Below are 26,173 nucleotides of genomic sequence, written 5' to 3' on the forward strand. Positions count from 1 at the left end.
ACTAGATTGACACAGGGTTGGGATCCTCAATGGCAGGGAAGCATGTGTGAGGCTGAAAGGAGGTATAGTCAGTTGATCTGTAATGCGATGATTACGTTCTTGCACCACCCCACCTTTTAGCAAAATCGCACTTGAGAAACAGTGCTTAAAGTGTTGGTGATGTAATCGTGTTACAGTCAACAGACATTTTAAAAGTTCACATTTTAGAAACTGTGTCCCCAATTCATCAATCACGTTATAGCCAATTCCTATTGACAAATGGCAAGTTGAAGAGACAGATCAGGCTGGAACATGGGAGGGGGTGAGGAATGCCTGTTAGATTAAATTGCATTTATTTTAACGCTAGATGGCTGACAGGTAAGGCTAACTCGGGGCATGGATAGTTACAGGGGACTGTGATATTACAGTCATTACAGAAACATAACCAGTCATAACAGGACTGATAGCTTAATGTGCCAGGGCACAGGAACTTTAGGTGGGACAGATGTGGAGGAAAGAGGGGAGGGGAGTTGCATATTTGATTAAGGGGAGTATCACAGCAGTAGTCAGAGATTAAATAACTGAGGGATCATCCAGTGAGGCTTTGGTGGAGCTAAGAAATAAGAAAAGGATGGTGACATTATTGGGGTTGTACTATTGGCCCCCAAAGAGTCAACAGGGATTAGAGGAACAAATATGCAGGGAGATTTGCAGGAGCAATAGGGCTGTCATAGGGGACTTTAATTTTCCTAACATAGACTGGGACTGCCAGAGCATTAAGGACTTAAATGGGGTGGAATTTGTTAAGTGTGTTCAGGAAAGTTTCTTTAAACAGTATATAGAGGGTCCTACTCAGGAAGGGGTAAGACTTGGCCTACTCTTGGGAAATAGGGCAAGACAGGTGACGGAGGTAACAGTGGAGGAGCACCTTGGTACCAGTGACCATAGTTCTATTAATTTTAAAATAGTTATGGAGAGGGACAAACTGCCCAAAAGTTTAAGTTCTAATTTGGGCAAGGTGAGTATTGATAGGATTAGACAGAAGCTTGCACGAGTTGGTTGGGGTAGTTTGTTTGCAGGCAAAGGGACCTCCAGCAAGTGGGAGGCCTTTAAAAGTGAGATAGCTAGAGTTCAAGGTCTGAATTTTCATGAAAGGGTGAAGGGCAATGTTGGCAGGAGTAGGGAATCCTGGATGATAAGAGAGAATAGACCCCTCAAGGACCAAAGTGGACATGTGTGTGGAACCACAAGAGATGGGTGAAATCCTCAATGAATATATCTCCTCTGTGTTTACTGTAGAAAAAGACATGAAGACTTGGGAACTTGAGAAAGTTAGCGATGATATCTTGGGACAGTCATATCACAATAGAGGAGATGGTGGACATATTAGAATGTATGAAGGCAGATAAATCTCCTGGTCCTGATTATATATATCCAAGAGTCCTGCAAGATGCTAGAGAAGAAATTGTAGAGGCAAAGATATCAGCCAGTGCATTATCGTCAGTCACAGGTGAGGTCCTGGAAAACTGGAGGGTAGTGAATATTGTGCCCTTATTCAAGAAGGACTGCAAAGAAACACCTGGGAACTATAGACCAGAAAGCCTAACATCTGTGGTAGGTGACTTACTTGAGAAAATTCTGAGGGATAAGATAAACAGAGGAACCTCGATTATCCGAAGGACACAGGTGGGGAGTATTTCAGTTGGTCAATCGAATGCCGGATAACACAGTTTAGCCAAGCATTGGGACCTTGTGACCTTGCGACCTTGCCAGATAATCCGAAATTCGGATAATGGAATGCTGGATAATTGAGCTTCCTCTGTGTGTGCATTTGGAAGAACAGGGTTTGATTAGGAATAGTCAGCATGTCTTTGTGCATGGGAGATCATGCTTCACAAATTTGTTACAGTTCTCTGATGAAGTGATCAGGAAGGTTGATGAGGGCCGGGCGGCAAACGTAGACAATATAGATTTAAGTAAGGCCCTTGATAAGGCTCCGCTTGGCAGGCTGCTCTGGAAAGTTAGATCACATGGAATTCAGGAGGAGCTGGCAAATTGGACACACAATTGACTTGATGGTAGGAAGCAGGGGGTAATAGTGGAAGGATGCTTGTCGGACTGGAGGCCTGTGACTAGTGGAGTGCCTCAGGGATCGGTGCTGTTATCTATATCAACGATTTAGATGAGAATGTACAGGGCATAATTAGTAAGTTTGCAGATGACGCTAAAATGGGCAGTAGCGTGGACAGTGAGGAACATTATCAGACATTGCAGCAGGATCTTGATCAGCTCGGGAAGTGGCCCAAGAAATGGCAAATGTAGATAAGTATGAGGTGTTGCATTTTGGAAAGTCAAATCAAGGTAGGAGTTTTATGGTGAATAGTAGAGTCTTAAGGGGTGTAGTGGAACAGAGGGACTTTGGTGTATAGATGCATGGTTCTCTGAAAGTGAAGTCACAGGTAGGTAGGGCAGTGAAGAAGGCTTTTGGCACACTGGCCTTCATCACTCAGAATGTTAAGTATCGAAGTTGAGAAGTTTTGTAGTTATATAGGATGTTGGTAAGACTGCACTTGGAGTATTGTGTTTAGTTTTGGTCACCGTGCTATACGAAGGATGTTATTAAACTGGAAAGCATGCTGAAGAAATTTGCAAGGATGTTGCCAGTTACTCAAGAGATTGAGTTATAGGGAGAGGTTGGACAAGCTGGGTTTTTTTCTTTAGAGCGTTGGAGACTGAGGTGGAATCTTATAGAGGTGTATAAGATCATGAGAGGGTGAATGCACTCTATCTTTTTCCCAGGATAGGGGAGTTGGGGACTAGCATATAAGGTAAGAGGGGAAAGAATAAATGGGAACCTGAGGGGCAACTTTTTTTACACCGAGGGTGATGCCCGTACAGAATGAGCTGACAGTGGAAGTAGTTGTGGTGGGTACTTTAACAACATTTATAAAGCATTTGAACAAATATATATAGGAAAAAAGGTTTCGAAGGATATGGGCCAAGTGCAGGGAAATGGGGTTAGCATGGATGGACATTTTGGTCGGCATGGACCAGTTTGAGCTGAAGGGCCTAACTCCATGCTGTAGGGCTCTGACTCTATCTTTCCTCTTCTATTCTCGTCGTTTTGAAATGAATGTTAACGTTATATTTGACTTCTTAAGTGCCAATTGAACCTGCATGTTAGCCTTTGAATCCTGAAATAGACCCAAGTTCCTTCATGCTTCAGATTTCTGAAGCCTTTCCCCATTTAGAGAATAGTCTATGCCTGTTCTTCCTAGCAAAGTGCATAACCTCTCAATTTCCTATATTCCTCAACATTACCTGTCCTTCCACCTATCTCTGTGTCATCTGTGAACTTAGCAACAATGACCTCAGTTCCTTTGTCTAGATCATTAATGTATAGTGTGAATAGCCATCCCAACACTGTACAGTATGGAACTCTACTAGTCACCAACTGCCATCCTGAAAAAGACACCTTTATTCCCACCATCTGCCTGTAAGCCTCTCCTCTGTCCATACCCTAACTCCAAAAGCTGAATTGTTTTATATAGAATCCCCACAGTGTGGAAGCAGGTCATTGGCCCAAAAAGTCCACACCAACCCTCGAAGAGCATCCCACCCAGACCCATTGCCCTACTCTATCCCTGTAATCTTGTATTCCTATGGCTAATGCCCCTAACCTATACACCCCTGAACCTAGATAATTTAGCGTGGTCAATTCACCAGGCTTGCACATCTTTGGACTGTGGGAGGAACGGGACCACCAGCAGAAGCTCACACAGCCACAGGGAGAACATGCAAGCTCCACACAGACAGTCACCCGAGGCTGGAATCGTACCCAGGTCCCTGGTGCTGGGAGCACTGCTAACCACTGAGCCACCATGCTGCCCTTAATTTATTTAGCAGCCTTCTATGCGGCAACTTGTCAAAGGCCTTCTGGAAATCCAAGTAGATAATGTCCACTGGTTCTTAGTCTAACTTGGTCATTAACCTCCTCAAAGAATGGTAACCAAGTTTTCAGGCTTGACTTGAGCTTGACAAAGCTGTGCTGACTCAGCCCTTTTTGACCATGCACTTCCAAGTATTCCGTGATGTCATCCTTAATAGTAGACTCTACAATCTTACCAACGACCGAGGTCAGGCTAGTTGGCCTATAATTTCCTGTCTTCTGCCTTCCTTCCTCCTTCAACAGGGGTGTTACATTATTAACCATCTTCTAGTTTAGAAAAAAATGTACTGATAGGTTAGTGGTCGTTTATCTCAAGTGAACTGATGTAGAACTGGGGTAAGAACTATGTTACCGCAGTCCCGATCATTGGTATAATGATTCTCTGGGGACTCTGTTCTCCCAGAAAGATATTAAGATTAGGCCAATTGAAAATTTCTATTCTGAGATTGATAAATCTGTTAGCAAAGAGTATTAAGGATTACAGCGCTAAAATGGGTGGATGAAGTTGCAATATACAGATTAACTATGATCTAATTGAATGGTGACAATTTAGGCCTAAGCCTGTTCCTTTCCGCATATGTGGGGTCAGCTTCCTTGATCTATACCAGATCCTTGAACTGTGTATAGTGTGGGACAATGTTTTGAAATTCACTTCTGGACAAATCACAGCTCTTCCAATTGAAAATTTGGAAATCTAAAGCTGTCGTCTCAAGTCTTCACCACCATCTCTTGTCTTTCCAACTAATCCTTCCCCCTGTAGGAACCTTATCTCAAATATGAGTTATTACACAAACACAAGATTAAGAGGTGATTTAGTTGGAGTTTTCAAGATCCAGAGGACAATTAAAAGAATAGCTATTTCTGAAAGTTGGAGGGTCTAAAACTAGTGTTATGATCAAAACATTTGGGCCAGACCTGCCCCTTTTCAGGGGAATTTTAAGAATTAATCCAGTATACAATGGATAATGAACACATGGAATTCCCTTCCTCTAGATCAGTTGTTAAATTTAAATCTAAGATTGATGGATATAATGGATATGAATCAAAGGAAGACAAATGAAATGATATCATATTAGCAGTTATGATTTCATTGAATGGTGGAAAAGCTCAGGGTAAATTACCTAATCCTGCATTAGTTGCAATACTTCTGGAGTTAAGTTTTGGCAATGAGCATAGTTTCCTGTCTCATCCTTTCCAACACAAGCTATTTCTGTTGTTTACTTTCACCTCTGCAACACATCTGTATCATTGAAACCATCATGCATGCCTCAATTTTAGACTGACTATTTCAAAAAATCTATATCCTGGCTTCCCTTCTTCCACCAGATAAGTTCTAACTTGTGCAAAATTGTCACATGCATTCAGTTCCAGGTTTGCCCTAACCTCCATCACTGACCAATATTATCATCCCCTCCCACAATATGTTCCCTTCAAACATATTGTCTTTGTCTTAAAATTACTTCATTGTTGCTTCGCATCCCATTTCTGCAACTTTCTCCAGTAATAAAATCAATCCTAACCCTAGCTCTGCACCAAATATCATGTTCCTCAAACTGATCTTTTATGTATTTTGACATTAATCCCAATACTGGTAACAGCCATTTTAACCAGGTGTTTCCTAAATACATTTTTTAAAGAAAACATGTCTTTCACCAAAGCTTTGGTTGAACCTCCTTGAAGACTCTGGTTTTGCACCTAAGTGGGATACTTTTCAGCAAAAGATGCTGAAGTGAGTTGTAATTAGAGATTTACCAAGAATATTTGAATGTTAATATGTTACGTTATTTCTGTCCTCTTTGTAGTTTAATGTCAGTTTCTTGTTGCTAGAAGTTGAGGTCATCATCTGTTTTAACTCAGGTGCCTCAAATATGTCAACAAGTCAGCAAATCTTATCCTGCCATTGTCTCCCCTCTCTTCCTTTCCTGCTCTCCTGTTTTACTGCCACCCTACTTGTCCCATCCCTCAACTAAACGTAGTAGACCTTTCTTGAGTATAGTTATGTGGCTGGCATTAAATACTCAAACTACTAGCTTGTCCTCATGTCTATTGTTCATAACTTTAGTATCTAATTTGACCCTGCGATGAGCTTCGATCCACATCCACATGGTCTGCACCTTCACTAAAACTGTCAATTTCTACCTCTAACATTCCCTAATTTTGCCTCTGCTTCAACTCATCTGCAGCTGAAACCATTTGTATCCTTGGTATCTCACATTTGATTGTATCATTGGGCTCCTGGCTGTTCAATCTCATTCTATTCTTTGTAAACCCAAAATCATCAAAAGTTCATCTCTCGTTAAGGTCCATTCAACGATCAACATTACTGCTGACATCTTGACTCCAAATTAAACAAGACCTAATTTTGAAATTCTCAACTATGTTTTCAACACCCTCAATTGCCTCACCATTCCTTATCTTTTAATCTTCTCCAGCTGCATAACCCTCCTAAATACGTGTTTTTAATTTTGACCTCTTGAGTATTTCTGACTTTCATTGCTGTATCAATGATGGCTATGCTTTCAACTCAGCTATCAAAACTTTGTGTTCCTTCCCTAAACTTCCACACTTCTGTTTCCTCCACTAAGGTGGTCCTTAAAGTCTACTTATTTAGCCCAGCTTTTGATCATCTCCTTATGGGCATGGAGTCTAATTTTGCTTTATATTTTTCCTATTAAGTACCTTGAAAGGTTTTACTATATTAAAGGTGCTCTGTTGATGCATGACGGTGGTGCAGGGGTCTATATCCCAAGTATTTACTATTTATATCCAAATGTCACCACATCTCATCCTCATCTGATGCATTTCCCAACATAGGCCATTGATAATTATAGCTGAAAAATGTGTTGCTGGAAAAGTGCAGCAGGTCAGGCAGCATCCAAGGAGCAGGAGAATTGACGTTTTGGGCATAAGCCCTTCTTCAGGAATGAGGAGGGTGTGCCAAGCAGGCTAAGATAAAAGGTAGGGAGGAGGGGCTTGAGGGAGGGGCATTGGGAATGCAATAGGTGGAAGGAGGTTAAGGTGAGGGTGATAGGCCGGAGAGGGGGTGGGGGCGGAGAGGTCGGGAAGTCGGGAAGAAGATTGCAGGTCAAGAAGGCGGTGCTGAGTCCGAGGATTGGGACTGAGATAAGGTGGGGGGAGGGGAAATGAGGAAGCTAGAGAAATCTGCATTCATCCCTTGTGGTTGGAGGGTTCCTAGGCGGAAGATGAGGTGCTCTTCCTCCAGGCGTCGTGTTGCCATGGTCTGGCGATGGAGGAGGCCAAGGACCTGCATGTCCTTGGCGAAGTGGGAGGGGGAGTTGAAGTGTTGAGCCACGGGGTGGTTGGGTTGGTTGGTCCGGGTGTCCCAGAGGTGTTCTCAGAAACGTTCTGCAAGTAGGCGGCCTGTCTCCCCAATGTATAGGAGGCCACATTGGGTGCAGCGGATGCAGTAAATGATGTGTGTGGAGGTGCAGGTGAATTTGTGGCGAATATGGAAGGATCCCTTGGGGCCTTGGAGGGTAGTGAGGGGGGAGGTGTGGGCGCAAGTTTTGCATTCCTTGCGGTTGTAGGAGAAGGTGCCGGGAGTGGAGGTTGGGTTGGTGGGGGGTGTGGACCTGACGAGGGAGTCGCGGAGAGAATGGTCTTTCCAGAACACTGATAGGGGAGGGAAGGGAAATATATCCTTGGTGGTGGGGTCTGTTTGGAGGTGGCGGAAATGACGAAGGATGATACAATGTATCTGGAGGTTGGTAGGTGAGGACCAGTGGGGCTCTGTCCTGGTGGCGATTGGAGGGGTGGGGTTCAAGGGCGGAGGAGCGGGAAGTGGAGGAGATGTGGTGGACAGCATCGTCGATCACGTCTGAGGGGAAATTGCGGTCTTTGAAGAAGGAGGCCATCTGGGTTGTTCGGTATTAGAATTAGTCCTCCTGGGAGCAGATGCGGCGGAGGTGAAGGAATTGGGAATACGGGATGGTGTTTTTCCAGGGGGCAGGGTGGGAGGAGGTGTAATCTAGGTAGCTGTGGGAGTCTGTCGGTTTATAGTAAATATCTGTGTTGAGTTGGTCACCTGAGATAGAAATGGGGAGGTCTCGGAAGGGGAGGGAGAAGTCGGAGATGGTCCAGGTAAATTTGAGGTCAGGGTGGAAGGTGTTAGTAAAGTGGATGAACTGTTCAACCTCCTCGTGGGAGCACAAGGTAGCGCCAATACAATCATCGATGTAGCGGAGGAAAAGGTGGGGGGTGGTGCCAGTGTAGCTGGGAAGGTGGACTGTTCCACATATCCTACTAAGAGACAGGCATAGCTGGGGCCCATGCAGGTGCCCATGGCTATTCCTTTGGTTTGGAGGAAGTGGGAGGATTGGAAAGAGAAGTTGTTCAGAGTGAGGACCAGTTCAGTCAGTCGAAGGAGGGTGTCAGTGGAAGGTTACTGGTTGGTTCGGCGGGAAAGGAAGAAGCAGAAGGCTTTGAGGCCTTCGTGATGGGGGATGGAGGTGTATAGGGACTGGATGTCCATGGTGAAGATAAGGCATTGGGGGCCGGGGAAGCGCAAATCATGGAGGAGGTGGAGGGCGTGAGTGGTGTCCCGAACATAGGTGGGGAGTTCTTGGACTAAGGGGGACAGGACAGTGTCGAGGTATGCAGAGATGAGTTCGGTGGGGCAGGAGCAGGCTGAGTCAATGGGTCGGCCGGGGCAGTCAGGTTTGTGTATTATGGGTAGGAGGTAGAAACGGGCGGTACAGGGTTGTGGGACTATGAGGTTGGAGGCGGTGGATGGGAGATCCCCTGAGGAGATGAGGTTATGGATGGTTTGGGAGATGATGGTTTGGTGGTGGGAGGTGAGGTCATGGTCAAGGGGACAGTAGGAGGAGGTGACCACGAGTTGGTGTTTAGCCTCAGCGGTGTAAAGATCGGTGTGCCAAACTACCACTGCGCCTCCCTTGTCTGCCAGTTTGATAGTGAGGTTGGGGTTGGAGCAGAGGGAGTGGAGGGCTGCATGTTGCGATAACAAGGATGGAAAATTAGCAGGCATATTCATAAATCGCCTGGCAGGTAGCTTCAGTCAGCAGCAGGAACTGGCAGTTTGTGTGTTTGAGAAGGAATTTGAACATAGAGTCTCCTTCTCTCTCTCGAAAACATAACATTCCTTATTATTTAAAATCAGTTTATAAATCATATTAAAAAATAATTGCACGTTTTACTTTGCTAATATTCGTGTTAATATTTTGCATTCGTGTATGTAAAGGGTTAATGTCATTGTGTAATTGTAGATCAAACTTTCAGTTCCACCAGCCAAATAAAGTTGGTCTCTGAACCTCTCCTGTGCAAATGTTTGCATTGTCTTTCACACAAAAGATTATTGAGAAAATGAAGCGTGCTTTTGATTGCAACTTTGAAAATGCGTTAAGAAGCCTATTCATTTGAGGAAGGCAGAGAGAAATTGGGTGTGAAATTGATTTTGAACTGCTGAGGTTCAAGTGGACACCTGTTTCGTAAAGGTTCCTCTCTGGTTGTGGAGCTTTCAGCCTGCCATCTCTAATCTTGGCACTGATGATCAGGAATTGCACACCAGAAGGTTAACGACAATGGGTTATGGGCGCTTCAAAGAGCCAGCGTGACCTCTGCATGCTTCGCATTCCTCACTGCTGTGTAAAGGTTGGGAGTTGACTCCCAGGGGTTCCCAAAGCGCGCTTAAAGCAAAACTAACTCCAAAGTAGGTGGCCGACCTCTGCCACTTAAACTCCTAGATTGCCATGGCAATGGGAGGAGATCATTGGCAGATGGGGAGCGCTGAGTTCTCTCCCACATACCACCTGCACCGTGTTTACTGTGAAGAAAGACAGGTGAAATGATCTAAACAGGGCAAAAGGAGCCTGCAAAATACCCATGACTTTCGATATATAGGCAGCAACGGAAATAGTGGAGAGGAGGAAAGCTTTTTTGGAAAAAAAAACGCCGAATTTAATGTGATCCAGTGAACAGCAGAGACACAATTCTCGGATGGTACAGATCTGATTAGTAATTCCACGCATTCCACTTGCCCGCAGAATGCAGGCAGGCAAATTGATGGGGAGGCGGGGGTGGTGGCTGAGCTAAATTCAATCAGAAGAAACCGGCTGTATTCCTCTTTCCGTTTCGCTCCCCCTCTGCTTACGGACTCCCTGGGGCTTTGTTCATCTAATTGACGTGCAACTCACATTGTCGGGAGCTGGACTCTGCCATTTCTTTTTTCCCCCCAGGCAGGGGGTGGAGCGGAGTGCAACTTGATCCATCTGCCAGACACAAGAATATGTTCATTGGAGAACAGATTCTCCAAGGCAAGCGTTCCTGTCTTCGCTCCCCCTTCTTTTCGTGCTTTTTACCTCCCTCCTTCCCTTAACGCCCCAGTGCAGATTTCTGTCTGAGAATTGGTGAGCTGCATTAGCTTTATAGATGGTGGTTTGCTCAGTGGTGGTGCACGCTTTCCTATCATTTGACGTGTCTGAGCATGTCCATGTTGGGGACATCGCAGGATCTACCTGACGGAACATACTATCAGCAATCGGCAGCCGAACACGCAAGGATTTGAACCAGCTGTTAAAATGGGTTTCTACGGCACTTTAAAAATGATCTTTTTTAAAGTAAGTGTACATTGCGCGGAGTCCAGAGCGAGCAAATGCAGCCAGATTATGGCTCGTTTTATCTGCATTTGTTAATTTTATACCAATGAGTTATTATCAATAATTTTAAGGTTGATTAATTAGTGGCAACCAAGGAACAATCCAGAATACAAAAACTTAACCAGTAATTGTGAATGTTGTAGTTTCTAGCAATACCAATATAAATTGCACGTTTAAATATTGCTACCTGTTACCCAACATCTGTGGCTAATTTGCTTTAAAAGGGGATTGGGCATTGCCAATTGACTTCTGGAAATGAATTGATTTTAGCATGTAATAAATGGCAACATCATTTGGGGCTGCCACGATAGATTTTATTTTGAAATACTGATCTGACACGCCGTGGCTTCAATGCAAAATTAACGTTGGATAGAAGATTTATGAAAATGTTTGTTTTCTTGTTGGTGACCGAGGTTAATGTTTCTGTGATCATTATTTATTTCGCGAATGTTTAAATAGTTGGTCACCTCCGACTTTACAGCAGCTCCGAAATAGTGTCGCAGCTTCGCGAATATTCACCCTGATAGTGCAACCACGGCGGCTGTGGCTGTTATCGCGAATATTACCTTGGTTTGTCCGCTTTTATTTTTGTGGTATTAGTAATAAATTAGCAATTGGGTTTTGTCCTGAGCATGAAGGATTTATCGGTTACATTGATGCTGTGCAGTATTCCACACTCTTTCTTTCTCCCCCCCCCCCCCCCCCCCCAACCCCCGCAGTGGTTTCATTCGGGTCACATAAAGCGGGAAGTATTTGCCAGCTATGGAAATGTCGATTTGCAACACAGTTATGAATGACTCACTTTTTTTGCGGCAGTCTATTTCACATTTCTGGGCTGTGATGATACATGCCAGTTTAATTCAATGTGTAAAACCTGAAGGTGTTTTTTTCTCTCTCTAAAGTATTAACATTTGCTAATCAGGTCAAATCAAATAAATCTATAACCAACAAATAAACCCATTTTTGGCTCAAAAAATCAAAAGTGCAGGATCTTTAAATGTAAAACTTGAGTTATTAAATGATTAATACCACCTAAAAAATTTAAGGTGGTTGATACAGTTTATGTTGTATGCAGAGTGGATCTGCGATCAGATGTAAACATGCAATGAATGAATAAACTGACTTGCAAAATGGTCTATGAAACAATATTTTAATATTTTCCCCAGGCTGCAGTGTGAACTGTTGAAGATTAATCTTGTAATCTGTGGTCAGTTTGAGCAGGAATAATTTGCCTAATGTGGTAATCTTTTTAAGAAGACTGAAGTTCAATAAATAAATTGATGATAAATGCTTCACAGTACTAGAAAGAGCCTGGCTTCCTTGTTCGAATTTTTTTATTTAAAAATTTTTTTATTACAGTTTATGAAAGTTAGGGATGTACATAGTGCTATTTCCCATATTGGGGATCTGAAACTTCCCCAGAACACTCTGTTAAGATAACTATATATTTAAAATTCTTATTGAATTTTCCTTAGATGTACTGTGTAATAAATTGTGTTTAGAATCAAAGCAAAACACAAAAACAATTATTTGTAATTTGCAGAAAAAAAGACAAATGTTCAAATCTGACAGTCTACAGTCCATCAAAGAACATTTGTATGTCTTTGTGATAATGGACATTTAAATAACTTCTGAATTTACCATTCAGAATGCTAAAATAGCTGTCAAGTACTTAATCCCTGGTGAGGCTGTTGTAACTAATATTCAGTTTCTTATAATGCCAGCTAACATAATACCTCCTACATTTCTTTACTACTGTAAGGATTAGGTTTTAATGCCACTGGTTAAATTTGAAAGTTCTTAGCTTGGGTAACTAAATCGAAGATGTGTTTAGGTTTCTTATTGTTAAGAGTCACTTTTTTTTTCCTCTTACAGATGAAGAGAAAATTGGACCCTGGCCCTGAGGTCCGGTCTTTCTCTTCAGGGAAGAAACCTTGCAAAGGTTCAGAGTACAAAAGGTATACAATATTTCAGATACATTTAACTATTTCTGGTCACTAGAATTTTTTTACACTGCAGTATTTCAGTGCATCCTGTTAGAAAATTAACTGAACCTGGTCATTAATGATATGCTTGAATTTGAAAATGGACTTCATAGAATATGTACTCAACCCAATTATGTGTTGGCTGACTATTGCTTCGTTTTTGTATGTTGTCTGTTCTTTGCTGGCATATAAAGAGAACTGGGATTGGCAGTTTCTTGGCATAAAATACAAAGCATGAAAATCAGACTAATTTTGGACCAATTATAATCTGGTAGCATGGGCCGCAGGGTAGACTGCTTCATGCACATTAACAAGCAACTGCTACTAACATGGTAACAGATCTTAACTGGTAGCCATCAGACAAACCCTCACGGGAGATAGTTTTCCTGACTTGTTTTCTCAGACCCATACTAACACTTTCATTATTGGCAAACAAAATAGTCTGCTAATGTGTTAATGTTTTAGTCTATCACATTCTCGGCTGCCATGATCTTAAAGATAAAACCCTTCACTATAAATCATCGATTAAGCACTCAATATTTGGCAAATCCACAGCATGAAGTGGATTTATAGAATCATCATGATTTCTTCTCATGTCGTTTTACCTGTTTGTTAAATTGGTTTTCCTCCTTATTTAATGAGCACAAATACAAGTACAGTGTCAAATTTTGTGATCGTGGGCATTAATAACTCCATTTCTGTTAAATGGAAGTGATTCTAAATTGTACTTTAATTCTGAAATCTTAAGCTGATAGCTAATAATAAAAAAATGGGTTTTGAACTCTTGAAATTATTCGTTTCTAATTCTGAGAAGCTATATTATACTAATTTTTAGTCAAAAGTTTTTTTTCTTACAAAACATCACGATCATGTCTAATTAATGTCTGAAAGTGACAATTTACAAGCTCATTTGTTAGTACTGGCTCAAGGAAGCCACATGATTTGACAGTAATATTGTAAAGTAGATATTTCAAAAGACCAGCTAATAGGTTAACTGATATTTAAATTGACTTATGCTTGTCCTTTGATGTACTGCAGCATAACCTTCAAATTTATGTTGTTGAAAATATGCCGTGCTTCCACAAGAAAATTCTACATCTTCCTTTGCAACCCCAACTCCACCCTTCACCCTCCCCTACCCTTCTGCAGTATTGTTATTAAAGCCTAAATTAGTAAGGCAATTCAGCGCAGAAAACAGTGCAGGCTTTCAGCAGGATTCTCCCTAACTGATTGGCTGTTGTTCAGTCTCATACTTTCATTACTGCTCCCTGCACCATTTGGAATTATGGAGATCATGGTTCAATAAGCACACTATGAAAATCATTTGAATGTGTAAGACACTTGACCCTGCAGAGAGGACTCTTTGGTGCTACTGAAGACTTTGGCATTGTGATTTCAAGTGGGCGGTCTTGCACGTGGGGGGGCAACAATAGACTGCAGGTTCTTTGCTGCAAGGACAAGAGTTATTCATCAGTCTGTTATTTTGAAAACTGATTTGGCATTTTCAGTAATTTACACAATTTTTGCTTGTGTTAGCTTTACCAAAATAACTACAGTAATATGTTCCAGTGAGAGAAGATATATTTATAATCGGGAGGGGGGGGGAAGAGAGTTAATCATTTAGTCCCTTTTATATATCTCTTTTTTTTAGTGTGCGATTTTGTGTTCACATGTGACTGTGGATGTGTGTAAAATGGTAACTGGAGGACTATCAGTTAATCTGCAGTAAATAGGGTAATGTTGAATTGGTTATCTGAGAGATTTTTGGGGTTTTTTTTTGTTTGTTTTTAAACTGTTGCCCCCTCCTGTATCAAAAACATACCTTTCCAACATAGACAACCTAAAGGGCAGAACACTGACTTGATTACAGCACTGCTGTATAAGGGGCCCCAGATAACTATCTACAGTATTGCAGGAATATCTGAAAACCCAATCTTTTCATGTTTTACTTTCCCAATGGCTTCTATTCAGTAGTTCTTATATTTGTGCAAGTCAGATTGAAATTTGCTGGAGAGTATGTTGAGCCTCCACTCCAACAATCTTTAGTGCCATATTTTGATCCTGTGTAGAATGTCACAATCTCAGCAGCCATTTTTATAGACATTTGTAATACTATATAGCATTTCACTTTGCCTCAATGGTGGTACCACCGCTAAGGTAGAAGGTCAAGTTTCAATATGATTTTGAGTTGACAAGCCAACTTAATACAACAGTGCAAGTTCCATCTTCTGTTTCAGTGGGATGAATAGATCCTTTGATAGAATTCAAACGATACACAAGGGATGTTTTTCAAAACATTGTACCATGATTGAATTTTCAATTACCAATAATTTTTGAGATTTTTTTTGGTGTAAGTTGGCTTTTGCCTTCAAATAATATTATTTCTTGGTAGTGATGTCCTCTCTGACATTAAACATATGAAAGCTTGGACATCCAAGTTTTCCTTTCTTCCCACCCTCCCTCATTTTAGGAATGACTTTGTCTTCTGTTTGTTAAAGTAGCTCCAGCTATGCACATGCTCTTAATATCCTAAAAACTTTATTGAGCGAGACTTACTGTTTTTTTTTCTATGTGCAGAAAACTGACCTATTGAATCTTCCAATACTTCGTCTGACTCCAACTTCATTCAATCCTTTAAGGGTCAAGTCATCCAAAACTCAGCTGGTCACAAATTTTGGATCCCTTAAGTCCATTTCACCCATCACTCTATACTTGTTGGTTTATGTTGGGTCCTGATCCACTAACACATTCATTTAAAAATTCTTCTAATTGTGTTTTCACTCTGCAATGGCTTTGCCTCCACCTGTTCTTATTTCTGTCATCTCTGATAGTCCCATGAAGTGCAATGAGACACTTTACCATGTTAAAGATATTATATAAACATAAGTTGATTTATCTGCCTGCACAAGACTTCAGGATGGTCTTTAGGTGCTGATCTGTGAATGCTTATAGTCATTGAAAGAGTTGATTTTTGTTCTAAATCGAAGTTTGCTGTAATCTTTTTTTTTTCTTCAGCAGCACCACAGGGCTGGTTCCATGTTCAGCAACACCTACTACTTTTGGCGACCTGAGAGCTGCAAATGGACAAGGGCAACAGCGGCGTCGGCTCACAACTGTCCAGCCACCTCCAGAACTGCAAGATTGGCTCAAGACCTTTCAGGTTGGGTTGTGCTTTAGTAACAATGGGATTTTTAGAAAGAAGAATTATTATCACAGAAACAAAATACATTGTCAAAGGACCCATGTTGGCCTTTAACTGCATTGGGTTATTGTTGAGGTTATAATGATACTCAGTATATCCTGTAGAAGCCTGTAAATTTTTCAACGTAATGCTACTTTTAGCCCTTGCTTGAGAAAATATTTTATTGATAAATATTTGTAATTTGATATCTATGTTCTTGAATTAGTTTCAAGGATTATATTTTAAAGAATTTTGACAGCATTTTTAAAAATATATGATTCCCTAATTTTGCTGAGAAAAGTAATGTCATGATGACATCAGCAATAAAAGCAGTGTACTGCAACTCTATTATTGCAGACGTGGAGCCAAATGTAAGAGCTGTCAAAACACAAATGGTTCCTAATGACACCGGATAAGATTCAGTACATACATTGAATTAATTATCACAAGTTTCCTATTCCAGCCATTTTGTGAAACTATCCCTAGAATGAGTATTGTACATGTCTGTAAAATCTGTGATTGACTTTAAGTTGTATCTGTGTAACTAGTAAACTCTATATGTAATTTATATGAAATGTTACATTGCCCTGAAAATCATGATGTTTGCCTCTGATTTCCTACTTCACCAGAAACTGGTACAGCATTTTAAATTTGAGATATTCCAAGTAGTAAATCAATATTATTTCAATTATCATTAAACATCAGTGGATTAAGCAAGTGTTCATACTACATTGGGGCCAAGGGTGTAAGATTTTTTAAAATTTTTAAAAATACACTGGTCAAATAAATGTGTTTTACAACACTACCATAATTGCTATCATTTAAGCTTAATATTTTTTGTGCCTCTTAAGTTTCTAATGGATAAATGAATTGTGTGATGCAGTATCAAGCTACACGGATGAGGAAGTTCACTATACTAATCGTTTGGCTAGATATTGTAAACAGACAAGCAAGTCCTCTTATTTAATGGTGCTATCCAATTCTACACCTCCGCCAGCTCTCTCAACATTAAGTACTAGCTAGACCCTATCCTAAATAACTTGATCCCTTGAATACGCAATGAGTCTGGGTTGAATAGACTCAATAGCTAAGTATCCACAACCCTCTAGGACAGATAAATTTTAGAATTCACAAGTTGTTGAGAGAATAATTTCTGTTCTTCTGTCTGAAATGGTACACCCTTTTCCCAAGATAATCTCTCTTTCTAGACTCTCCAGTTCAGGAAAATAGCCTCCCAACATCTATCAACCTTCAAAGAATCTTGAATGTTTCATTGTGGTCATCTCATTCTGCGCAACTCCAGATACTATAGACCTAGTCTACTAAATCTCTCCTCATAAAATAAGCCTTTTTGGAGTAAACCTGCTCCAAATTAAGTAAATTTGTCCTAGATAAGAAAATCAAAACTATGGATAGCATTAATTCCTCACAACAAAGACCATAACATACAATGTTGTCTTCCTAATTGATTACTTAATTTCTCAGATGTGAAGCAGCACTGCTAACCACTGAGCCACTGTGCCAGCCTAAAACAAATTTTCATGACAAAAATTGTTCTTTGCGTTGATGTGATGCCAGATACATAGGCTATATGTTCTGAGGGCTGGCAGATTATGTGAAATAGCGTATCCCTTTGGCTGTTTGCTACCACCAAGGTACTAACCATTCCTAGCCAAAACACACTTGCAAAACCCATATTGCAGTGTCTAACATTGGATGTAATTCCAAGACTAGACAGTATTTTCTTATAATCCTGAACATGCAAAGAATTAGGCTGACAACCAATTTATAATAATCAGTTGGATTCAGTGTAGCATAATGTACTGGAAGTTACTCACAGTAATGCACAAGGCTCTGTTATTTGCAAAAAGAAAGAACATACATGACTCTATGTGCAAACACTGTGCCTGTTTCAGCTCAACAAAATAGCCGTCTCAGTGTTTAATTCTTTAGGATAATACATTGACCATTCAGAATCCATCTACCTGGTTTAAAATTCAAATAACACTAAAGTAAACTGCCAAGCTTTATTAAGTTATGGATTCTCTAGGAATGTCTCTGCCTTTCAGAGTCCACTTGTCAACCAATCGGCACTCTCTTCTGTAATGTAAATGTTGTTTTCATTTTATTTTGTATTCCTGTGATACATTCTGATTGCAAAATGAAATATTTATAGAAAATGTCTTTTTTCAGCAATACTCAAGTACTGTACTTATGTTGACTCTCTCCTTTTGTATATGCAAGGGCACTCAAATCCCTCTAGTGCCCAGCATTTCTTAAACTCCCTTAATTTAAAAAAATATACTTTTCCATTCTTCCTATCAATTTTATGCTTGTTGCATAATATAAAGTATATATACAGTATACTTTATCTGCCATCTTGTTACCCATAATCATTTAACCTATGTATATCCCTTTGCAGTCTCTTGTAAAAATCCAAATATACTACCTCTGCTGGTCCCTGCCATTTTTGCTACTTTTAGTCCCTCAAAAAGGCCCTATTCAGTGTATGAAGCTGAGATTCCCTTCTATAAATCTGTCCTAGCAACACTAAATCTGATTGTGATTTTTCCATAAGAACAAAAGAAAATGGGAGCAAGACTGGTCCATTTAGTCTTCGAGCTTGCTGGACCATTCACTGAGATAATAGCTGATATTCTACATTAACATGTTTTTCCTGCACAGTCCCTGTATCTAAACATTTTTAAGATGTAGAAACCTATCAATCTCTGACTGAGCCTCCACAGCTATCTTGTGCCCATGTTCCTAATAGATTCACACATTTTGCCAATCGCTGATGTTAGACTAACTGGTCTATTTTTCTGTTTGCTTGCTTTCTGAAAGAGCAGGGTTATCTTTGCTACCTTCCAATCCACAGGCACCATTGTGGATTCTAGAGAATTCTGGATGATCCCCACTATTTTTCCAGAAGCTCTGAAGTGACTTCCTTTAAAATCTTAGAATGGAGGCCAATAAATCTTAGGAAACTGTCAACTTTTTGCCCCATCAATTTCTCTAGTACTTTGTCTTTATTGATAATTTTCATTGCCACTCTTAATAAATCATTTGTTTCCACAAGTTCTGGAATGTACTTATTTGTATCTTCACAGAAGATGACACAATTTTTTTTGCCATTTCCATATTCCCCATTATAACTTTTCCTGCCTCACTGCTTCTGATGAAGTTGTTTGTTTAAGAGCTGCATCCAGTTGATAATGAGAAAGAGTGATGAGCCCAAAGAAGATGTTGCTGAGTTGTGACAGGAAGCTGACCAATGGCAGAGTAATCATGGAGAGGAATGGTAGAAATTTCCAATCTAGATGGAGCCAAAGAACAGTTAAGCTTCATTCTCCAACTGTCCTTCCTCCCAAAATTGTTAGATTCTGCCAATCTAGTGAAACCTGCCCTTGCCTCCCAGGGCTCCTTCTTAAGGCATCATTCTCTTTGAAAGTCCAGAATTGTGACCTCAAGATCTCAATGGCCTCAGAGGTCACGGTCTCCCAAACCTTGGACCACCACTGTCATCTCCCGTTCTTGAATGCTTTGGACCTATCCCAGTGCTGAATTTGTGCACATAATGCTATTTGAAGATTTTAATGTTTTCCAGTGTTCCCTTATTGAATAGTAGTTTAACTCGAAATGATCAGAGCCACCTTAATGATTAGTTTCTAGTCCTAGTGAGGTTTGATTCTATTGTAAAATAATACATTGGGTAATTCATGGTTTAGCTGTCAACATCGAGGCAGAACCACCTCAGAAGTGTCCTACTCCACAGCATCTTCAGTTATTTTCTCATTTGATTTTTCTTCCATCAATAAGATTCAAGCTGTGATGTTTCATTCACATTCCTCAAGTAATAAAGGAGCCTAAACCCCCATGCACCAAAACTTGAGCAACATAAAGGTTTGGTAGATAAGTGACACTACTTGATCTTGCAACTCACAGGTGACTAACTCCCACAAGAAGTATCTAATCACCTCCCCTTGAAAGCCAGTACCATTAACATAATCATGTAATTTTCCACACCATAAATATCCTGGAGGCAATGTTGGCTGGAAATAATACTGAATCAGCCATATGAATGCTGTGGCTTCAAAAGTAATCTGAGACTGGATATTCTGCATACAGCTTACCTTCTGATTCTCTAAAGCCTGTCCTCTACTAACAAAGCACAAATCAACAATGTGATGGAGAAGTGCAGCTCCAACAGTACATATTAATCACAACACTACTAAAGTCAAAACAGCCTGAATGACATCCATGATCTTAAGTATTCAGTTCATCCATCACTGGGTGCATTGTGGCGGTAGAGTGTACCATATACAAGATGTACTGCAGCAATTCTCCTGACATCTATACAGGCACCTACAAAGCCTGCCATCTTCATTATTTGGAAAGAAATGGCCAGTTACAACCCCCCATTCTGACTTATAATTGTAATCCACTTCCTTCATTGTTAATGAGTCAAATCTTGGGATTCCCTCCTTAACAGTATTAAGTATCTACATCACATGGACTCAAAAAAAAAATGACTGATCGTATTGGAGGCAACCAGAATGGACAATAAATGCTGATATTGCCAATCATGCCCACATGATGTGGAGTTTTTTTAGGCAGTTTATCAGTAATGTAACAATGATTGTCAGATTTTAGGTTAGATTTTCTGCAGTTATTCTCCCAATTACCTTCTGTAAATTCAGAAAATTGAGTAAAAAGATATTTAAGGCATTTCTATAGGGCTTCCAGCAGAATTGTGTGCAAACTGGTATTCTGCCTTCAGATGCCCAGTTTAGATGTCACAATTTAGTGCAAATGTACAATGGATTTAAATGTGGAGTGCTCATGAAACTGCCAGTGACATTACAATTTATCAAGTCTTCAACCAATTACAGAGATAAGCAAGGGAGGCAAATTGTAATTCTAGTCAGCATACAACCCTGATTTGATGCCTGACATGCTATTTTGGACCTCACCACTCAAATTAATAGCCTCTCTTAAACATGCACCAAATGTGTTCAGCAACTCGAGACCCCTTCACCCAAGGAGGAATTATGAACAGCTTGAGAATAAGTAGTTTATCACTTTCTGCTGCATTTGAGCAAATACTGGAAATTTGGCGGAGATTAGAACAGTTGGTTAAGTCTGTAGTGAGTGGTAATGCATGTGGGAAGCAGTTGCTACTGCAAGAGCTGAGAATGCCATTCAAGTAGAGGGCTACAGCGGAACACACCTTCCCAGTATAAATTTGGGTTTGAGTGATAAGCAGCAGAGATTAAAGCTTGCAGAGGCGCAGGGGTTTCAGCAGGATGTTTCATCCACTGAGGGTCTTGCGCGAGTACTTCTACCTCTATACATTAAAACCTCGATTATCTGGCATTTGATTATCCAAATTTCGGATTATCCGGCATGATCACAAGATCCCGGTGCTTGGCTCAACTGTGTTATCTGGCATTTGATTATCTGACAAACACACCCTGTCTGTGTTGTTCGGATAATTAAGGTTCCTCTGTACTAAGTCAGGATTAGTCTATTCAGTGGTTGCATTTCACCAAAACTATAGTAAAATGACTTTATCTTATCTTGGAAGTATACCTGCAACCTCAGCAGGATGAGAGTTGTGATACCTGGTGCCGGAGAGTTTTTAAAAATTGGATTTGTCCCAGCTGGAACTGGTGACTTGGCAAATATCATACAGTTCACTATATATTTTGTATCCGAGATGACAGAGTCTGTATGACATTCGTTGCCTCTCTGTTCAGTGGAAGGACTTGGGATATGCATGTGGCTTTGCCAAGTTGGCAAACTTACTAATGTAAAAGCCATCGCTTGCATATATGTGACTTTGCAGCAGGTATGTCTTAATAATAACTTGCCACTCAAAGGTTGCTACCCATTGTGCAGTTCATGTGTGACCATGTTTAGAACATCATGCTAGATAACGATGCACTATTTGGCAGATGTACACATACTGTGCCAATCCTCAGCTCCAAGGTGGTTGCTCAGTGTCAGCTTTACACCTAGCTGCTAACTCCCTTCTATAACACAGTTATTTGTTGCCAGCTCTCACTGGCCTCTGCACCCCCTTAATTAGACCATAAACAGATCAGCCAAGATCTTATTGAATGGGTCAATTAGAATTCAGTTGTTCCTATATTCCTACTTGGTCATAGAGTTATACAGCAAGGAAGCAGAATCTTCAGTCCAACTCATCCATGCTGACCAGATATCCTAAATTAATCTAGTCTCATTTGCCAGCACTTAGCCTGTATTCCTCTAAACCCTTCCTTTTCATGTAGCCATCCAGATGCCTTTTGAGCAGCACAGTGACTCAGTGGTTAGCACTGATGCCTCACTGTGCCAAGGACCCAGGTTCGATTCTAGCCTCGGGCGACTGTCTGTGTGGAGTTTGCACATTCTCCCCGTGTCTATGTGGGTTTCCTCCGGGTGCTCCGGTTTTCCTCCCGCAGTCCAAAGATGTGCAGGTTAGGTGAATTGGCCATTCTAAATTGCCCATAGGTGCATTAGTCAGAGGGAAATGGGTCGGTGTAGACTTGTTGGGCCGAAGGGCCTGTTTCCACACTGTAGGGAATCTAATCTAATCTAAATGTTGTACCAGCCTCCACTACTTCCTCTGGCAGCTCATTCCATACATGCACCAGTCTTTGCATGGAAAAGTTGCCCCTTAGGTCCCTTTTAAATCTTTCCCCTTCCACCCTAAACCTATGCTCTCTAGTTCTGGACTCCCCTACCCTGGAAAAAGACCTTGTCTATTCATCCTGTCCATGCCCCTCATGATTTTAAAAACCTCTATAAAGTCACCCCTCAGCCTCCAACGCTCCAGAGAATACAGCCCCAGCCTATTTAGCCTCTCGTTATAGCTCAATCCCTCCAGCCCTGGCAACATCCTTGCAAATCTTTTCTGTACCCTTCCAAGTTTACTTGTTTACCTTGTACAGTGCCTAGGCGATTCGCTAGAACTAACAACATACCTGCCGTTCAGTAACTATTCTTCATATGTAAGTCACAGTTTAACACCGATACGAAGCCATCAATTTTAAAAAGTTGCAGCATATGGTAACACAATCAATGTGCAAACAATCTAAAATTACCTGGAGCCATAATCAACCAGACGTAGCATTAAAGGAAAAGACTGGAATACTAAATAAAGTTTATCACAGTACTCTGAGCTATTCACGAGAATCCCACAAAATGAGTTAACATTCACTGCAACTTGAATCAGTACTTCAGGAGCTTTATTTCCAAGCTGCGAAACTCATTATGTGCATTTGAAATTCAGCACATTTTTCTTTTGATCTATATGATCATCTTATTGTTGTATCTAGTTTTAATTTCTCCAAGAATGTTCTTGATTTAATAAGTCAAATAATGACATTGGTTTCAATGCAAGTATTATCACTGTTCAACAAGGATTTTAATTTTACCTGAACCTAATATCCTCCATTGCCCACAAGTTTGTTGTTTTAAATATATGGATGAAGGCTAACAGGCTGGCAGTATTCAATGACCGTTTTAGTGGTCATTCTGACAATATTGCATGTCTCTTTAAGCAAATAGAAACCCAATAGAATATAACAATCTAATGGAGCAGGAAAGGTTGTGAAGTGCAATGCCAGGGAAAATATGCATAAAATTATTCCAGTTTCAAATCATGTGTATAACCCTTAGCAATTTCAAAACAAATTTACAACTGGCTAAGCAATAGTGTAGCTTTAATGGAAATCTGTTAACTTTTTTAAATGGTGTATGAACAAAGTGCTCTATTTTGAAAAGATATTCTAAATGTGATGTGGACTGCCAAGGTCAATTTCAAGCTTATTCTTTGAAGGATCTTACTGTTGTGCATAAATCATAAGCACACAGTAAACCAGTCAGAAAGGAGACTAAGGTGATTGGACTTGTGACCTGTTCCTTGAGAAAAATTAGTTTAAATTTTATTTGATTATTCTGGACTCAAATACATTGCTGCTATATGCACATTCTATATTGAATCTCTATGACCATCGGTCACCCAGTTTAATATCAATAATCTATAGATGAAAAACATTGCTGAAATCAGTTTATAGGCTCATTAAACAGTTTTCTGGAAGTTTTCAAAAATTTTTTTAAAAAGTAAGCTGGAATTCAGGAAACTTGAGCATCATTTGGAGCAATTCAGTCTAAGGATTGAGTTGACTTAATTGTAAGTTTTTTTAAAATATATATTCAGTTGATTTAGTAGACCATTCCTAAATTAATTTTTAAGGCAACACCTGTGTCTTACTTTTCATTTCTTTGCCCTCTTTTGTTCTTTTTTTAAAAAATTCCCTTCTTTCCTGCTTGTTTATAGATTCTGTTGTTTTTCTTTATCACCTTATTGTACATGGGTGCTCATTTGCCACAAATTTTCATTTTATTTTGACCTTTAATTTTATTGCTTTTGCTTGTTCACTTTGCAAATCACTATATCCTTCTGATGTTTCTGTTGGCTCTTAGATTGTCTTCAAAATAATCATTAGCCTAATTATTAAAGTACAAATGCTGCAGCAACTTCGGACAAAGGCAGCAGTGCGGTTAAATGTGGAAATCCAAAGGTTATGTCTGAAGTGTGCCACGTTATCGTAAACTTTGAAAAACAACATCTTATTTATTAACTCACCATGAAGTTGTGATATTTGCATGGTAGATGCACAGTAAACCCATGGTAGACAGCTCAGTCTTGTCCTGTTTGGTTCAATGTGATAGATGCTCATTACTGTCAGTCAACCACTCTGCCACTAATAATTAACATGTTAAAACTGTCTACTCCAACTCTCACGTATGCAACTTTGTACGAAGAAAATTCAAACCACAAATGTACGAGGGCATCGGTAATGACATGCAGTTAGATACCTTTCCACTGCAAATTATAGCCCATTATCATGTTCTGCCTATGCTATGTTCATCAAAACGGCAAGGAGTATTCACTAATTATTTCGAATCTTCCAATCCAATCTCATTTTTTGATCCTTCAAGCAGGATAACATTCATTTGTTTAACAGTATCAAGAAGGAACAATCCTCAATCTGATTTCCTCATGTCTCTCGAACCATAGCCCTATTCTGATTTTCAGTTGTCTCACAAATTGCTAGTAATTGTTCATAGCCTCCTGTATCCTAGATGGAAACAGAGCAAGGTTCTAATTCATTCACTAGCTCACCATTCATGTACACATCCAATTTTATTGTCCATTCCTAATTGCTATTGAGTATAACTGCAGCTTTTGACTTTTCAGTACATCTGCACAGCTGTCGAAAATGGAATTCCAGGATTTTGAGCTAGTGAACTGCAATGATATAGTTCTAAGTAAGAATGGTGTGTAACTTGGAGGGATATTTGAAGATAAGTGTTTCCATGCATCTGATGCTCTCATCGTTCTAGTTGGTGGTGATCAAAGGCTTGGAAGGCAATGTTGGAGGAGACTTGAGAGCTGCTACAATGCATCTCACTGATAGAATACATTGCTGTTATTCTGTTGATGGTTTTGGGATTGGATGCTCATGTTAATGAATGGGTACCATTCAACAGTTATTTCATTTGTGTTGTTTTTGTTTCAGAGTTGGAGTGGACCAGAAAGATTACTTGCATTAGATGAATTGATTGACAGCTGCGAACCTACTCAAGTAAAGCACATGATGCAAGTTATAGAACCCCAGTTCCAACGAGATTTCATCTCATTGCTCCCAAAAGAGGTGAGGTGCTCTGAAAAACCAATATTCTGAGTTTGAGTTTTTTAAAATAACTGCTTAATGTAGTATTGGCAGTTTAACACTTCAGCTGTTACATAAATGTTAATCAAATTGTTTCTGAAATGTGATGCAATAATACACCAATTACAAGTATCCTATTGAAAAGTCATTCAAGCGTTGAAAGTTGAATTGTAAATTTATCACAATTATGTATATAGTAAAGATGTAATGAATTAAATTCTGTTGCAAGTTTGTTGTATCAGCATCAGCTACACTTCCTCACACCTTATCTCCTACAGGGGTTCCGTTCCATTCTTCCAGTTTGTCCATCTTCGTCACATCTATTCTAATGATGCCATCTTCCACCAAGTGACTCCAATATAACCTTTTTCCTAAACTGAGGATTCCCTCTTTGCTGTGGTTGTCCCAACTACCGCACCCCTTCCTGCCCTTCCCAGCACAACAATAGAGTTTCCATTGTCCTCATTTTTCACCATTCTAGTCTCCACATTCATCCTCAGCCATTTCCACCAGCATCCAGAAGGAGGCCACCACAAAACACATCATGGTCTTTCTCACACTGTCAGCATTGTACAGGGACAGTTCATCACTTCATTCCTAACACCACCTCAATCCCTCATGGCGCCTTTCCATTGAATGACAGGAAATGTATTATTGTCTTTGCTCATAATGCAGTCCCCTTTACACTGGCAAGGTAA

At 40.3% G+C, this 26,173-nt stretch overlaps 1 protein-coding gene across 8 annotated transcripts in view; it reads left to right on the forward strand.

Annotated features, from left to right (window-relative positions):
• Window positions 1–26,173, forward strand: part of fbxw7 (F-box and WD repeat domain containing 7) — a 368,590-nt gene that overhangs the window by 313,464 nt on the left and 28,953 nt on the right. For 5 of the 8 annotated variants that reach the window (XM_072550702.1, XM_072550240.1, XM_072547746.1 and 2 more), the window contains 3 exons: window positions 12,439–12,521; window positions 15,564–15,708; window positions 25,323–25,457. In XM_072550702.1, the coding sequence (XP_072406803.1) occupies window positions 12,439–12,521; window positions 15,564–15,708; window positions 25,323–25,457 (363 nt within the window). Of the gene's footprint in view, window positions 1–10,029; window positions 10,525–12,438; window positions 12,522–15,563; window positions 15,709–25,322; window positions 25,458–26,173 lie in introns of those variants that run through there. The other 3 variants (XM_072549041.1, XM_072549624.1, XM_072551397.1) reach the window with 2 other exon arrangements.

This window comes from Chiloscyllium punctatum, chromosome 1 (genome assembly GCF_047496795.1).
Source record: "Chiloscyllium punctatum isolate Juve2018m chromosome 1, sChiPun1.3, whole genome shotgun sequence".
NCBI lineage: Eukaryota > Metazoa > Chordata > Chondrichthyes > Orectolobiformes > Hemiscylliidae > Chiloscyllium > Chiloscyllium punctatum.